Source organism: Podarcis liolepis, assembly GCF_965112155.1.
Source record: "Podarcis liolepis genome assembly, chromosome: 5".
NCBI lineage: Eukaryota > Metazoa > Chordata > Lepidosauria > Squamata > Lacertidae > Podarcis > Podarcis liolepis.
In genome coordinates, this window is record NC_139556.1 from 72,355,980 (window position 1) to 72,373,127 (window position 17,148).

Here is a 17,148-nt window from a genome sequence, read left to right on the forward strand (position 1 = left end):
TGTTTCCCCCAAGTGAGTCTACTGCTGCTTTTTTTGTTTTTCCTATGGGAACCTACGTCTTTTCTTTAATATTGCTGACATCAGAACTTTCATGGTGTCACAGGAAGCATTTTGGGCACTGTTGCGTATATTTGCCAACAAAAAAAGAAACAAGACTGACCGCATGTGATCACTACTCATCCTTCTGCTGAGGGCATTTAAGCAATTTTAATTGTGACTGCATATAAATGTTGTCTTTTCTAAGTATAAAAATTAGAGGGCAGTATACTGGGCAGAGGATGCGATATAAATCAATATGCAATTTGATGCACTGCCTCTAAAAGAAAGAAGAATTTAACTCCTATCATTGCTTATTGGTTGTAAGAGCAGCCCCCATGCAGTGCAATCCTAGACTTATCTACCCAAAACCAAATCTCATTGAGCTCAATGGCGCTTACTTTCAGGTAAGTGCGTGCAGGATTGCAACATAATGCTCCTATATGAGCGAAGGAGTGCATATATGCCCAACTGTTACACAAGTACTTCATGGTACACATTATACCAACAAAGACACCCCAGGACAAACACACTGGAAATGCATCCTGAAGGGCGATATAGACATTTCTGCAACAAGCAAACGTGCAGAAGGCCTGCTCACTCTAAAGTATCCCCATTGATTTGGTGTGCCAGTGGCAATATAATAATCTATTCAGAATGAGCTGAATAGATTATTATATTGCAACTGGCACACAACACACTGAATTTTACACCAAACCCCCAAGGAATGATTATGTTATGGATGGGGCGGGGAGGAAGCCCCCAGTAACTTTTAAAATCCTAGTTATCTTTCTTTGGTCTAAAAGAGCACCACTGTGGAAAAACTCCCTCCCCCCTCCCCCCCCAAAGGGAAGCTAGAAGGAAGCGCAATGAATACTTTTCAGTCTTTAATTACAGCTTATTAGCTTCTAAATAAAGGCTTCCCAACCTCCTATTCACTTCAGCTCTACCTTTGTCACCTGTTGAGCTTTTGCTCAGGGCGGGAAACTGCTGGGGCCTTTTGTCTTGAAAAGATACTTTCCTCTTGCCCCCCACCCATCTGCTCATTACTGAGTCACTGGGAGGGCATGGGAAGTTCTCTGGAGGCCCTGAGGAATGCTGGACACAAACTGACATTCACAGACAGCTCACCTGAATGACAGAAAGAAACCTTTGTCGCAGAGCTCAGCCCCGTAATTACAGGGATTTGGGTGACAGTGATTAAATGGGAGGCGGGGATCAGGAAGGGAAAGCAGGCGCTGTGGAAAAACTGCAGGGGTCAGAGAGGCAGGCAAAGCCTACAGGTGGGACTTCCAGATAAAAAAGAGGCGGGTCCTCAGCCTGACAGGCATGCACCGCAAATGACAAAGTGGGAGCCAAGGGGTATTAGCAGGTATTGTAGCAAAACAGCAGGAGCCCCACAAGCTTCTCTCCCAGTCAAGCCAACACACCAGAGTTGGCAACTCCAGCCTTTGACAGGCCAATGTGGGGAACACAAAGGCAGCTCAAAGATTCCTGAATAGTGTGTTCCCAAACAGAAGGATATGACAAGGTGGGATGCCAGGGGCATCATCCCTACAGGGGCCTTGGTGGAGCTCTGGCTGTTTCATTTGAGATACCTGGATTTACCAAGCTTGTGCTATAATAAGGAATTCTAAGATCCAAAACCTAACAAGACCCATTCTGCCTTCCAATTCTTCTTTTACAAAGCACCCTGCGGCACTAATTTTCAGGGCTCTCAGTGTGTTGCTCTGGAATCCTTTCATTTTATTTATTATTTACAGAAAATGTTTCAATCCCACCCTTCCGTTCTAAAATCAGCACTGAAGGAGAAGTGTACAGCAGTTTTAGAAACCGATAAAAATATACTTTAAAACACCACAGCAGCATAATAGATGCAAATGGTTTGCTCAGAGAGTGAACCAGCATCAAGTTTTCTAGAGATTACTAGGTGACCAATCAGTAGGTGAGTATCAAGAGTTTGTTTCCAAGACGACTCCCTGTGCAAGGCCAAATTCTACCATCTTTGCTTTTACACCTTGGGAGGCAGTCTTTCAGGGAACATGCCCCTGACAAGTCAATTGACATCAAGTTTTAAAACATAACAAAATCACAGCCATGGCAATTTAACCATTAATTTTAAAATATTAATTGGAAGCCAGAAGCAGTTTGGTCTGGGGTGGGGGGGAATGACAGGACATTTAGGATCACCATGGAGAAAGCCATTTGGGGAGAGTGGGAGAAATCATCCACAGCCACAAGATTGAGTAGGGGGTAGCAGAACCAGAAATGATCCTCAGGGGTGGGGCTCAGGGAGGAAGCTCAGACCCCATCAAACAACTGTATGAGGTAGCCCAAACCATGCATTCTAACCTCTGAAAACGCACAAAATTGCTGTTTGAAATAGCTATGCTTGATGAAAGCTGCTGTGAAACATTCAATCTGCTATCCATCCTTTGCTGATTTGAGCTAGCACTGAAAGATTTAATACTCTTTTTTCTCAGTTCACATTTGCTTCATGCTAAAGTCATGGCAAGGGATGCGGGTGGCACTGTGGTCTAAATCACTGAGCCTCTTGGGCTTGCCAATCGGAAGGTCGATGGTTTGAATCCCTGCGAGGAGGTGAGCTCCCATTGCTCAGTCCCAGCTGCTGCCAACCTAGCAGTTTGAAAGCACGTCAAAGTGCAAATAGATAAGTAGGTACTGCTCCGGCAGCAAGGTAAACAGCGTTTCCGTGTTCTGCTCTGGTTTCACCAGAAGCGACTTAGTCATGCTGGCCAAATGACCCGGAAAAACTGTCTGAGGACAAACATTGGCTCCCTCGGCCAGTAAAGCGAGATGAGCACCACAACCCCAGAATCGTTCACAACAGGACTTAACTGTCAGGGGTCCTTTACCTCTACCTTTAAAGGCATGGTGAGGCATTTGCCTGGACATATGAAGTGTTAAATGCAAGGCTTGCACCAACGCCCCCGGCTATGTAGGACCCATCTTCCAATCTTTGCGCAAAATGTCCAGTGGTGCTGGGGGCGGAGTTTGCATCCATACCACTCACAGTTCACCTCAACATACCCCATGTTGTGGTGTCTTATTTTCTTCCTAGGTCGTGGCAACACTTCTAGCTTAAAAACTGGGTTTTAAGTTTACAAACAAACCTAGTAAGTAAATTTTGGTATCCAGAAAAGAAACTTGGATGTCCCTCACAGAGAGACTTGCTTAGCTTGTATTACTTAATGATGCTGCTCGGAACAACTTTAAACAGACTGTGAAGCATGTAGAAATCACTGAGAATCCAGCAAGGGGAACTATGGGACTTTCTTTGAGCATTTCAATTACTGCACAAGATCTGTACAGGCCTTGGTGTTTTGCATGTCAGAGCTACATCTTTGAGCCCACTGCCCATTTGCTTCTGTTTATCCTTCCCCCAGAAGGGGCTGGGCCAAGCTCCCATTCTTAAGAGTATGGACACCTCTTTATTTGTTTCCACCCAATTGGAACCCTTCCAAGGCAGAGATAACTAAGGAGGCGGCTTGAGGGTGAAATAAGTGTTGGCGGCAAACACATCAGCTCCTCCAGCAAGTCTGTCAGCTACCTGGCTCCCAACAGCCTTTCCTTTGACAGCTTTATGGCCACTACTAAAGAGAATCAATAGGAGGGCAAGGGGTTGACGTTTCATTTTCTAAAAAGTGATCCATTGAGGACCAATCACCAGGCACTGTTTATCAGCCTAGGGAAGTGGCATTTTATAAAAAAATAAAAATGGGGAAGCTGGTAAAGGAATAATCTCAGCGAGACTCGGCAGGCAGAATCCTCCAAGGTGGCAACTCGTAATTAGAAATCCAATGCACCTCACTATCAATCCTGCCTTAAATAATAAAGTGATCAATAAAAGCAGAGGGGGTTTCAAGTCATCAGGCTCAGTGATGCTATTTTCTGTAGCAATGGCTTTTAATAAACCTATCTCTCTGCAATACATTTTCATATGTACTTTTCCTCCTGTCAGCGTGGAGGCTGGTGAACCAGGCGAACCACCCACTGAAATCCATTACGGCGAACGACTACTTATCAGATATTATAACCCCATGGATTTAACAGTGTGTGCTTTTCTTTTTTTAAAGGAGAAAACAATTTGCAGTAAGAAAGTGAAACAAAAGGAACCTGATCTTATTTATAGAGTACAAGAACATAAAAACAGCCATGCTGGAGCAGACTAAATATTCATCTAGTCCATTGTCGTATTTTCAGTACTTGTCTTGTAGGGGATTTGTGAGGAGATCCCCTCCCATCCATTTTTGATGCTTTTCTTGATTGGGAAAAGAAAGAGAATTACTTCTCCATCATGTTAATCACCTTCTCAAAAAAAGCACATGCTAATTGTAAGCATTTGGGGGTGGAAAAAGCAATATTCTCTTTATTTAACCTTTTATTCCAGGGACTATGTGGTCTTAATAACTTCCTTTTCCTTATTCTGCCTTCCTATCCCCACCTGAGGCTAGTCCAGGAAAATACTACTGAGCAGACTGTTTTTTAAAAAGCTAAACCCATAAATGTATTTACACTTCTAGAAGCTGAAATAATTGCTTTCCTGTCTTTGGGAGCCTAGTGATGGAAAAAAAAAGTGTTGTCTAACCTGCCTGGCATACAAAATTGTGGAATTTAGTGTTTAAGTGCACCTTCCTTTTTGTTCTGTAGAGGCAACAACTACTGATGTGGCCAAATGCAGAAGCCATCAGAAAATCAAGGCGGCATCTTTTCTCTCTCTGTATAAGCTCAGATGCAGGGGGTTGTTCCGTTTCTCCACCCCCATCCCCATTGCCCTGGCACTTCTCCTATAAAATGCTGTCAGCCCAGAATGATGCATTCATTAAAACCCTACATCAAATTACAGTCTCTCTTTAGATCTCATGTTGTTGGCTTGCATCTTAAAACCTCCCACCACCACCAGCCTATCCCAAGGATTGGTTTTGCATTTGAAGGGCAAATAACTCCAGAACTATTACCATTACACTGCATGCTGCTGTGGTAGCGATGTTGAGAAGATCAAAGCAACACAGGAGAGGGCTTGTGATGCAAATGCACTGTTTATGATGCTAATCAAAGAATTTAGCTTTGTTTGGGGGAGAGACAAAAAGCTGCCTCATGAAAGAGAAGGGGGGAAAGAAGGGGAGCTTAAGTTCTTACCTCCTGCTGATGACAAAGGCAGCAATGAGAATGACCACAAGGACAACACTGCCAGCCACGGAGACCAGAAGGACTGTGGGGTTGGTACCTTCGCCAATGATGGGAGACGGGACTAGAAAGAGAAAAAGATATCTGTTAACATTCTGTAGTTATGTTACAGGCAGGAACAACACAGGGAAGAGTGCTTGGTTCTGCAGCTGATGGGCAGACAGACGCAGTTCAATGCACCACTCAAAGCCACTCTTGGGCCTTTTCATTAGCTATTCATTTGCCATAATTTTCCAGGAGGGCCTTAATTAGCAAAAGGCATTATGCTCAATAATGGTTTTGGGGGGGAAACTCATCGAGAATAAGGACTCCCCTCTTTCTCCCCTTCATGTCTACCCTGAGAGTATAATGGCTGATTTAGCGCCCACTGAGCTGCTTCCCATTTTATTTGATTTAAAATGGACCAGATGCTCATTCCTTGACTATGAGCAAGAGGCAGACTCAAACAGAACAAGATGTTTTCAACTATCTTAAAGCGGGCTAGAGCACGGCCCGTTTTCATGTGCGCTGCCTGAGGGATGTTAACACCAATAGGCACAACCTGAACTGATTAACGTTTCTCTGTGCAATGGAAATTAAATATCCTTTGCCGCCTGTTATCTCAAGAAGCCATCATGCTTTTTACGTCTGTTGAATGCAGACAGAATGTACAAATAGCTGTACATTTTACTTCCAAAGTGGGGAGACCAAGGGACTGAAGAATGAGACCACCAGTTAGGTGTAGCGCAAGCCACAGTTTCATCAAATGAGAACTTTTGTATTTGATGGGAAAATATGTGATTGGCAGTTGCTATTGGCAGCCTGATTGCCAAGAGGGTCATCTCGAGGAGGAAATAAGTGAATGCACAAAGCCACCATATCAACTGGGGCTATTGGTCTATCCAGCACAATATTGCCTTCCCAGAGTGATTGTTGTGGGGGAGGAAGGGAAAGGAGAATGTTAGCCGCTTTGAGACTCCTTAAAGGGAGTGAAAGGCGGGATATCAAATCCAAACTCTTCTACTTCTTCTTCTTCTTCTTCCCTGATAGCCAGTCTCAGGCTGAGGTCTTTCTCATCCCTGTTCACTGGGATCATTTAACTGGAGAGCTATTAATTGAACATGCAGACTTTTGGAAGGAGAACATGTGCTCTACCACTGAGCTATGCACTGATCAGCACAACTGCTGAATAGCTCAGGCAGGATGGAATGTCTTGTGGCTATGAACAACTTGGATTCATCCTGCAGAAAAGAATCCTTGTAGAGCAGGGTGGTCCAACTTTTCATACAAAGTAGGCCGCCAGAGTACTTCAATACGGAACCCACGGGCCTCACACTGCCTTTTTGCATGTTGACCCAAAATTTGACCCTTACTCAGCCCTCATGCTGTCTTCCCAAAGCCAGAGAAGTGAGGCTCAGGTCTTTGGGAAGGGGGCCCGAGGCTCTGGCAGGATCGAAGAAGAAGAAGAAGAAGAAGAAGAAGAAGAAGAAGAAGAGGAGGAGGAGTTTGGATTTGATATCCCGCCTTTCACTCCCTTTAAGGAGTTTCAAAGCGGCTAACATTCTCCTTTCCCTTCCTCCCCCACAACAAACACTCTGTGCTGTGAGTGGGGCTGAGAGACTTCAAAGAAGTGTGACTGGCCCAAGGTCACCCAGCAGCTGCATGTGGAGGAGCGGGGAAGCGAACCTGGTTCACCAGATTACGAGTCTATCACTCTTAACCACTACACCACACTGGCTCTCCCACCTTCTCCCCCAAGTTGGGAAAATGCTAACTAGGCTTTGGAAAGGAGCTGGGAGGACTCTAGGACCCTGTCAAGAGCCCTCATTCCTCCTTCCCAAAGTTCAACACCTCACTTGCCTGACTTTGGGATGGCAGCATGAGAGCTTGGATCATGGGTGTAGACAGCATTTTTGTTGGGGGGCAGGCCTTTTGTTGGGGGGGGGCAGAACCTCAGTTATTTTTATGGATGGGAGGGGCACCAAAAAAGGCCTTGAGGGCCACATGCGATCCGCGAGCCAGCCATGTATTGGACTGCCCTGTTGTAGAGATTGGCTGCCCACAATATTGAATCACTTAAGCTCATAATGAAGGGGGTTTGTAGGAAATCACCCTGCTTACTATGGTCCCTGACCAATACTATAGTTTTGCGGCTTCAACTGAAGAGCTAACCACTAGTTCTAAGCAGAAGCAAAACAGAGACTCACTATGACAAAGGCCCGAAATAATATGGGAGCGAGATAAAATGGACTCCATCAGCAGACAGCCCAAATCCAAAGCAAGGTCAAAATAGAAGAATGACAAGAATTAAACGAGAATTGATGGGATCAAGCACAGATAGGAAGGGTGGGTATGCAGGGAGGGTAAAGAAAAAACCTCTTTTTGGACTTTTCTCCTAGAGGAAGCCTGAGGAGAAAAGTTTCCACTGATGCCTGCATCCAATATTCCCCGCCCCAAGTGAACTGGCATGAGGGTGATTGGCAAAGAGGAAGGACTGGCCGGAGGGCAGCATGGTCAGCCCTTGCAGACAGTTAAGCCACCCTTTCTCTGCTGTGCCAGGCTCAAACTGAGGAACTAAAGGTAGGGTTGCCACTTGTGGGCATTTATAAAAGTATAAGGGGAGCACACAATGTTCCTCCCTAGCACGTATCCATGTATAATATGCTTATCAAGAGAGAACCAATAATTATTATAAGGAATTTATTCTTTGCCACTTGAGATGTGCAGATTTATGCATAGAACTCATGTTAGCATTAAAGGAAGCCAAGCCATTAAATCCCCCCCCCCCCATGAATCAATGGGGGATCTTGGTGCAGAGTAATACACAATGTATCGTTCCTTATTAAGACTTCCTCATTAAAATGTTGAAAACAGCTTGCATCAAACACACAGGATATGCAAATGCTAGCAAATACCATGTTTGCTGTGGGCGGATTTACGTAACTGCTTCATTTCATCCACAATGTGATTTTCTGCAATCACTCTCTGGATCCTATGAACATGCGTTTCAAAGTCCTGGTTCTTGAACACTTCCAAATATAGATGCATGAACACAATCCAAATGAACACAACACTTCCAAATATAGATGAATGAACACTTGCTGTACTGTTCACAAGTGCAGAATGAAAATGGATACGCTCTACAGCTAGAGGGAATGCAAGATTGTCATGAAAAAAGGTTTCTCCTGCGACCTTCTCTCCTGTAAACGTCTAGTGACATGATCTCACCACACTGCACATCCCGTGTTATGAGCCCTGTGGAGATTTTTTGGCAGGGCTGGTCAAAGAGGGAGGTGGAATGAGAAGAGAGTGCAGGGGCAAGTTGGGCTCATGAGTGTGTTGATCTGGATGCGGTGGTGGGGGTGAGTGGTTTGTTGGGAGAAAGCCCTGCCCCAGTGGCATCAGATGTCCCACCTGTTGAAGATGGGGAACCATACAGTCCAGTCTCCATACTGCCTTCAGCTAGCAAAGCACTTCCCATCCCAGGGAAGGCATATGAGCCTAGGTCGGAAAGTGAGCCACTTGTGCCAACCCTGACTCCATCTTCAAGGGTGTACCATCAGCTACGCCAGTGCAAACAGACTCGGTCTACCTGCAGGAGTGCCCAGCTCTGTTCCTTGGCAAGACATCCACTCGAATGACTGTGCCTGCTCCACTCTTCAAAGGGAGAGTCAACGCTTGAGACATTGTATCTTACAGCACTGTTTTGAACGCCTGACCTATGTACCTGAAACCTGAATTTTGGAATACAGTGGTACCTCTGGTTACGTACTTAATTTGTTCCGGCGGTCTGTTCTTAACCTGAAACTGTTCTTAACCTGAAACACCACTTTAGCTAATGGGGCCTCCCGCTGCTACTGGGCCACCGCCGCATGTTTTCTGTTGTCATTCTGAAACAAAGTTCTTAACCCAAGGTATTATTTCTGAGGTAGAGGAGTCTGTAATCTGAAGTGTATGTAACCTGAAGCGTATGTAACCCGAGGTACCACTGTAAAGCCTTTGGTAATAATCGATCCAAGGGTCTGAATGAGGCATCTGTGTTGGGGAGCCAGGACATCACTTGACTGGCAGCTGCTTGCAGAAGTGGAGAGACTTACAGAAGGGAGACAGGATGTCCTGCATTTTCTAGGTATTGATGGAAGAGACTGGGAAAGGAAATTTTTGATCTATTAGAGTCTAAGGATGTTGTGAGGATTTTGCTACTTAGCAGGACCTGCTTGATCCCTGCCATAGTATTTGAATCATGACGATGATTGTATTTAGTCCATACTTTCTGTGAAAAAGTTATAAAATATATAAAATACCAAACACCTTGCTAATCATTTAAAACCAAATACACAGAATAAATAACACATTTAAAATGTGTGCATCTAACTATAACTATAAAAAGGACAAATCCTACCGCACTCCTCTAACAGGCCGTAAATCATAACATAGTATGATCTAAGGGTGTGTGTTTTTTTACGCCCGGGTAGATAGGATTCTTTTGCATCTCTTTTGGGGGGCAATTTCCTCCATTTCCAATCTGAGAAGAAGCCATGGAAAGAAAAGTCTGTGATCTGGCACATTTAGACGCCAAGCACTTCAAAGAGATTCTGAACCAACAAGAAACCCATTCATTTGTATTCAATTAAGTTAAATGCAGCGCTGTTTCAAAATGGTGACAGGAGGAGAAAGGATGCCCAGGATTATACCAGTGAGAGATGTGTTATTATTACCTACCAGTGTTGGTTGTGAACTCAAAGGGTCCACTGAAGTCTCCATAGCCAGCTGCTGTCCTTGCTCTCACATGGAAGACGTATGAAGTCAACGGATTCAGGCCCTTGATATCAGTGTTTCTGGCAGCCGTTTTCACAATGCGATAGCTGCGTTCATTTTGGTCCTACCAAGGGGAAAAGACAGAAAGAAGAGCAAATAAACAGTGCTCTGTGAACTCTGGAACTTTACCAGTTGCCTAATCTGTGATAAGGATGTTACTAACAGAGACAGAATTTTCAAAGGAGCACTGGAAACTTTATTTTTTTGTTATCTTCAGTGATATGAGAGATTGGCAGAATTGTACATTTTATCATTCTTCTTTGGCTGAAGTCAAAGGAGTGATCGAGGAGTGATTAACTGATAGTCAGTTAATCACTGGTTTGCTTTGCTTTTTTTTTAAAGGCAAGTGAATATGTTTTTGGAAAACATCCGAGATTGTAATCACAATCCTTCTGATGAACAAATAGAACTTTATTGTCCATGCTCAGTTCTTTCTCTTCCACCCCTTCCAGTTTAGAACTGTGAGAAATGCCTGCCAAACACTCTTCTCTCCCCTTCCTCCTTTGCTCCCCTCTCCTTAAAAGTGGATTCTGGTGTTTTTTCTGTTTGGAAAATGTGTCAGGAAAAAATGCTATAATCTTGTTCCAATAAAAATCTACAACTCATTTTGGGCATTATTAGAAAAGCAAATAAGGTGAAGGGGGTGGGAGAGAGAGAAAGAGAGAGAGAGAGAGAGAGAGAGAGAGAGAGAGAGAGAGAGAAAGTAATTGTTCATTTTGCAGAGAACCTTGAGAGGAAATAGCTCTTTCCATAGATCTGAACTGGGGGAGGAACAAATTATTTGTAGAAATGTCTCCATATAACTTGAAGGAGGTGAAGAAAGTAATTTCCTTTCCTTTATTTTCTATTAAAATCTATCAAACCGCCACCATCATTCTGGGCAAAAGCTATCAGCTCATACAGAGCTCATTATTATTACTGTGCTATATACTTCATTATTACACATCTGTCTCTGTTGTAAGGCTAATGTTGCACTACTTCTCTGCTCTATTGATTCTCATTATAAATAGCCCCACTGGAATCAGATAGTTCCTACGGTGAGAGAATATACAAAATGACACCAGTACTACAGAGCAAAGGGGGGGGAGTGAGTGCAATATGTTATTCAGTACAACTGCTAAAATGTATGAAATGTCAAACTGGATATGATTTTATAGGCAAACAAACTTGTTGCTGATAATGACCATTTACACAATGACAAAGGTAAACCTATTTGGCCCTGGCATCCAACATAATGGAAGAAAAAGTCATCTCTCCAGGATGAATTAATACCTTTTCATAATATTTGACTTCATATTCCAAGATGACTCCATTCGGCCTGTCAGGTTCCAGCCAAGCCAGTGCCACACTGTGCCTCGTTATTTCTTTAGCTTGGATCAAAGCAATTTGAGATGGAGCTGCCAAGAGAGAAAGGAGGGAAATGTTATACAATGGCTCCCAGAAGAACCCTAAGTATTGGAGGGCGCTGGCTGTTTTGTCTTTTGCACAAATGCAATATAAGATCCCTTGGACACACTCACCAAAGCAACTCAACACAGGCCTAGCCTTAGGCATGTTGGCTCCACGGGAAGACTATTAAAACACTGTCCATGCAGTAAATTGTACTATATAGCCTGTAAGGAGCCTCCTCCTTTCCCATCACATTGGTCTGATGGCTCTGTGCCCACCTTTCATTCTTTTAGGACTCAGACCCCTGATTAGGTCTTTCAAGCTACCCTGGCAAGGCGCAGTAATGAAATGTTCTTTGATGACATCAGTAACATGCATTCATTCATCAGGTCTGTTGGTACATTTGTACCACACTGAAACCAGCAAAAAGCATCTCTGGCTACATACAATAAAGTTTAAGCTACCATGCTACATAAAAATTAAGCAACAATCGTTAGTGAGGTAGAGTTCAAAGAAGAAGGATTGGCCACCTAATTTATTGGATTAGTTCTCCTAGATTAATTTAGGATTGGACTCGGGCCCCATCCAGAACCTGGGCCAATCCTTAACTGATCAATTTAATCGCTCTCGCATGCACACACAATGCAAGCCCTCCTATTCCCCTCCCTCTCCATGAACTTTCCTGTCACTTTCAGGCAATTTGAAAAAGTGGCAAGAAGCAAGCAGGAGTTGCGACTGAGGAAACTCTTGGATAGTGGGACCTGAAAAGGACCTCAGTGGGAACTTTTAACACCTGGAAAGGTTTGGGAGAAAGGTATCCTCTGGGCCCTGCAAAACTTTACATGATGTTGGGAGTAGGACAGGGCCCAGAGGACTTTGTCCTCCCATTTTAACTTTCCTGTGTGTTACAGTCTTCCAATGAGGTCCTTCTCAGGTAGCCGCCATTAATTGAGTTCAGGCGGTTGGCGAGAGGGCATTTTCATAATATAGAATTGTAGAGTTGAAAGGGACCCTGAGGATCATCTAGTCCAAGCTTCTGCAATGTAGGAATATGCAGCTGTCCTGGATGGAGATTAAGCTTGCAACCTTGGCATTATCAGCACCATGCTCTAACCAACTGAGCTAGAGCCTATATACTACTGATTCCTGGAGGTTAAAGAGCAAGCTCTATGGCCTAACACAGGACTTTTCTTTGAACATCTAAAGTTGCTTTATACCAAGTCAAGCCATGGGACCATCTAGCCAAGTACAGAACTGTCTACTCTGACTAGAAACAGCTCAAAAACCACAGATTCCCCTCTCCTCAGCCTTAACTGGAACTACAGAGATTGAAAGCAGATATCTGACTAATAAACTATACTGCTCTTGCTTCACTAGGACACATGAAAACTTTCAAAGAAGACTCACAATGTAGAATTGTGAATCTGAATGTAAATGATCACAGAATAGGCTACAAACTCTAGCAGATTTTCTCCATTCTTGCTTTTAGGATTTGACTGTGTGACCTTCTGGTCTCCTATGAATGTTCTCTCATCTTTATTGTTTTCACACTTGACCCTTCGCTAGGCTTACTGATGAACATACAACTTTGGGTTGATTCCAATGCTAACCCTGCTCAGCGCAGACTCATTGAAGTTAAGGAGCATGACTAACTTAGATTCATTCATTTAAATGGGTCTACGCCGAGTAGAACTTAGCTGGATACAACCTTTTGCTTTTATTTGTTATTAGCTAAGTAAACAAATAGGTTTTCCTGATCCACAAGATCAGATAGGTATCAAACTGAGTCATGCAATAAGCTGCTAGCAATCTAAATAAAAGGAATTGTCCACACAAGCAGGCATTCGTCATTGCCAGCTACCTAAAGAGGTGCAAGTGAGAATGAGGGGAAGGACGCTCCATGGGCACTGGTCACCCTGCAACACAGCCAATAACTAGAGAGAGCTTGATTTGAGTAAAGTTTGATTTCACTGGAGAGCAAAAAATAAAAAAGGTCAATAGGCTTTTTTGACAATTCAACTAGTACTATAAAATGCATAAAAGTCCACGCTTCTTTAGAATTACATTTTTGAATGCAATACGGAGAGCTAAGATAAAACAAACAATGGGATAAATGAGAAACATCTCAATAGATGTTCCTGGTTGTTTACCGTACAGCATCGTTGGTGCCCGGACTTGAGATGTTTAACAGGCCAGGGGACAATGCCTTTCCCCTTTGACAATGACAGTAACAGATTCGTAGTTCTGTTGGAGGAATGGGCTTCCTGAAGATTTACGATCCAGGCTGCCCACTCTTTGATGTTCTGTTACTGTGTGGTCACATCTCTAGCCAGCTGTTATCAAATCCTGCCACAACTGACAAGCACCAGTACAAATGATGGGGGTCTCTGGGGAAGAAAAGGGGGCATTCAGGGAAATTTTAAAAAAAATCTTATCTGCAAAAAGCTGTTCTGTAGAGACAGAGATTAGGCAGCTTCCAAAACTGAATATATTCCCTCCTTTGTCCCTAAAACCCTAGAAATATGCAGGTGTTTCAAAACAACAGGAACCAACAACAACTGCAGGGTGAAGATCTATGGAGACCTTTCAAAGTGAAATCATAATTCCATCCCATACGGGGGGGGGGGGGGGAACGACCCAAAGAAATAGCCACATCTTATGGGGGGGGGGAATATAGCTATCATTGAACATTTTAATATCTTTAAAAGGACCTCATTGAGAATTGTTTTAAATAACTAAATAGATAAATGTCACATGAAACAGCAACAGCAAAAAGAAAACCGGACATGAAAGCTTCAAAACTACTTGACCATATCAGACAGGTCTGATGGGAGGAAAACGAAGTAGCAGGCACCACACATATAGTCACAAAGGAACTCTCTGGGCTGAATTGCGTCTGTCAGGAAGACTGTTTCTTGATCTACTGCTTGACAGTTTGGCATCTCTGTTAGAAATGACTCTGGAGCTCTGCTCCTGCCTCCCTCAACACGTCTACCCATCTGTCTGTTTGTTCCTCACCCAGAGTCTCATGTGCATGAAGATATACTGAATAACAGAAACAGGGAGGTTTTGTTCAAAGGGGTGCTATCAAGTTATTTATAGAAGGTACCCAATACAGTCAGAAGCAACTGTCCTGGCTTGATATCCATGTAAAACCTTTAAGTCAAAGGAGACTTTTTTCAAGGATAAGTTCTTCTTTTCTTTTCTCTCCCCCTCTGCAGTGGCATCAAAAGTCAAGGAAGGAAATCAGGATAAGTTACCACCACCGTCTACAGTAAAAGAAGATTAGTGACAGTCCAACCAGAAAGCCGAATCCCTTCGTTAATGAGTGAGTCTTCAAGAGCAGCTGAATCATTCTTTCATAAATAATTTTTCAACAGCCCTGATTCGATCTATCTTTAAGAGGATGTTCTTTCTTGAAGTGGGGGAGGGAGGTGTCTTCCTTTCATTTTTTTTCCAGTCACACATATTTGGAAACAGAAAGTATCACTGTACAACAGACGCTGAAGTGATCTGCTGAAATCTATGACCCAAAGTTTCATACCTGTGTTAAAAATACTGATAGAAAAGGGTGGAGTGACAGCTAGGGCACCACTCTTCTAAGCATCCTTCTCAACAGAAGCAGAATTGCTGTTTTTAGTCAGCACCTAAAGCTTAACAAAATAGATGCTAACTAAGAGTCCCCTAATTGTTGCACCAATATAAAGCAGCTGTTGCGTACAGAATCAGTGTAGGATAGTTGTTAGAGTGTTTAGACAAATGTTTAAATCTCCATGCATGAACGAAGCTCATCAGATGACCCGGGGTCAGTCACTGTGTCTCAACTTATCTACCTCATGGGGTTGTTGTACAAACCTTGGCAACCTTGGATTAAAGGCAAGTGAAAACTATATTACCTTCTATGCTTTTTATGCTATAAGTTGGATCCTGCTAACAGAGGGTCCATGTTGTGCTCGGCCCTGAAACTCTTCCCCAACCGGCTTGTGGGCGGGGCTTGCCTTGCTCCAAGCCGGTGGTGCCACAGTTATGCCAATGGCCTTTAACCCATCAGCAGCGTGGCAAGGTTGAGGGTGGGGATATCTATTTGGCAGCACGACGTAAGGACCTCCTTTTGCTTTGCGTTGCCGAACACCTGCCCACCCAACCGTTAATTAGGTCGTGTTTGGCCTTGCTTTGGACTTCAGTTGGTCGCCTGTTTTGGAATGGGGGCCAGGTAGGAATTTTTTCCAATGTGGCAGATTGGCTGTGGCCACTTGGTTTTTGCCTACCTCTTAGCAACCATCACAACTTTGTAAGGTTTGGCAGTTAGGCATTGGTTTAGAGGAATGTGGGGAGGGGAGGTGCGGCCCTCCAATGAATAGGGTGTTCCGTTAAAAGAATCCGGGGGTCTGGATCTCGTCCAAAACCCGGAGAGGGGCTAGGGCCATGCCAGGACCCCCAGGAACCCCAAGGGTGAGCACCAGTCAATATACACTGACGGAGATCCCCCTGCTGGTTGTTTACCCTTCCAGGCTTCCTGCAGGGTGGGGCAGGAGCCAGATATAGTTTGATACCAATGCCTAAGCCAATACCAGTCACGTTTGTGTATTTTAATAAAGTTGTGGCCAAAATTTGCCCATTAACATTTAAACTAAATTCTGCCTCCACTGTGTCTTTATTTCCATTCGGGATGGGTTTTGGGGCTCGAAGCACAACCCAAGAATCCAGAGACATGCCCCTCACTTTTTTTCTGAAGTGTGCATTCAAGAAAGCTAGTTGCCAACCAGGAATACACATCTTATATACTTATTATCGGGGATATGCATCTTATATATTTATTTCATAGATGGTATGTTATCCATTGTATGTTCATTCATGCAGATAACATGTTTCTTGGTGAATTCGGTATGCTCTGGGAGTGGAATGAAGAGGAAACTGTCCCTGAGTAAATGGCTGAGTAACTTTATGCAGGCCCAAACTCAGTAGTTCACTATCTTGCCCCTCCTCACTCAAAAAGACTTGCTCCCTACTGTTGTGAATGGAGCAATTTTCTTTTATCTACTTCCTCAGTACTCTACCATTAAACACCTACCAGTAGTTTTATTACTGCTGTTCCGTGCTTGTGGCCTACAAACAAAGAATAGGACAGCAGACTTGGAACAAAACTTTGCCCAAACAGCATAATAAAGCAATTTCCTTAGGCTAGCAAACGCTGAGTTATTGCAGCAGGCCTTTGGCACTTGCTAAATATGGTAGAGTTCAGGTGCCACTATTTCATGACTGATTCAGAGTAGAAGAAAGTAACAAGAAGAAATCAACTACTGGTAAGTGAAAAGTCTTTGGTCTGCAGGAAACCAATGAAAATGAGAATCCTGAAGATCGGGATAGCACTACACAGTAATCTTTGTGCACAACTAAAAGTGGATCACTGCAGATATATATATTTCACATCAAATTAATTCAGTTTCTTCAAATATTCTTTCATCCTTAAGGGGAACATAACCATGCTTGATGGCTTCAACATGTTGTCAAGGATCAAAATTAAATGCTTGAAAGCAGTAATGATACTACTGTGATTAAGAGTTTTACCTTGTTTGAGGGATGCTAAAAGCCTGCTTCATTATTAATTATTTTAAAGAAAGCTGATACACTAAACTAGGATAAATACTCCTTTCTCAGTTGAGAAAAGAACTACTTAAAAATAATATTTGCAAGTCAGCTTGGTGCTGGAGCTTTTGC

At 43.4% G+C, this 17,148-nt stretch overlaps 1 protein-coding gene across 2 annotated transcripts in view; it reads right to left on the minus strand.

Moving 5' to 3' along the window:
* Positions 1–17,148, minus strand: part of EPHA4 (EPH receptor A4) — a 155,898-nt gene that overhangs the window by 32,243 nt on the left and 106,507 nt on the right. For both annotated transcript variants that reach the window (XM_083506371.1, XM_083506372.1), the window contains exons 6-8: positions 11,314–11,438; positions 9,946–10,105; positions 5,197–5,308 (exon numbers count right to left, since the gene is read on the minus strand). In XM_083506371.1, coding sequence (XP_083362497.1) covers positions 5,197–5,308; positions 9,946–10,105; positions 11,314–11,438 — 397 coding nt within the window. The remainder of the gene's footprint in view (positions 1–5,196; positions 5,309–9,945; positions 10,106–11,313; positions 11,439–17,148) is intronic.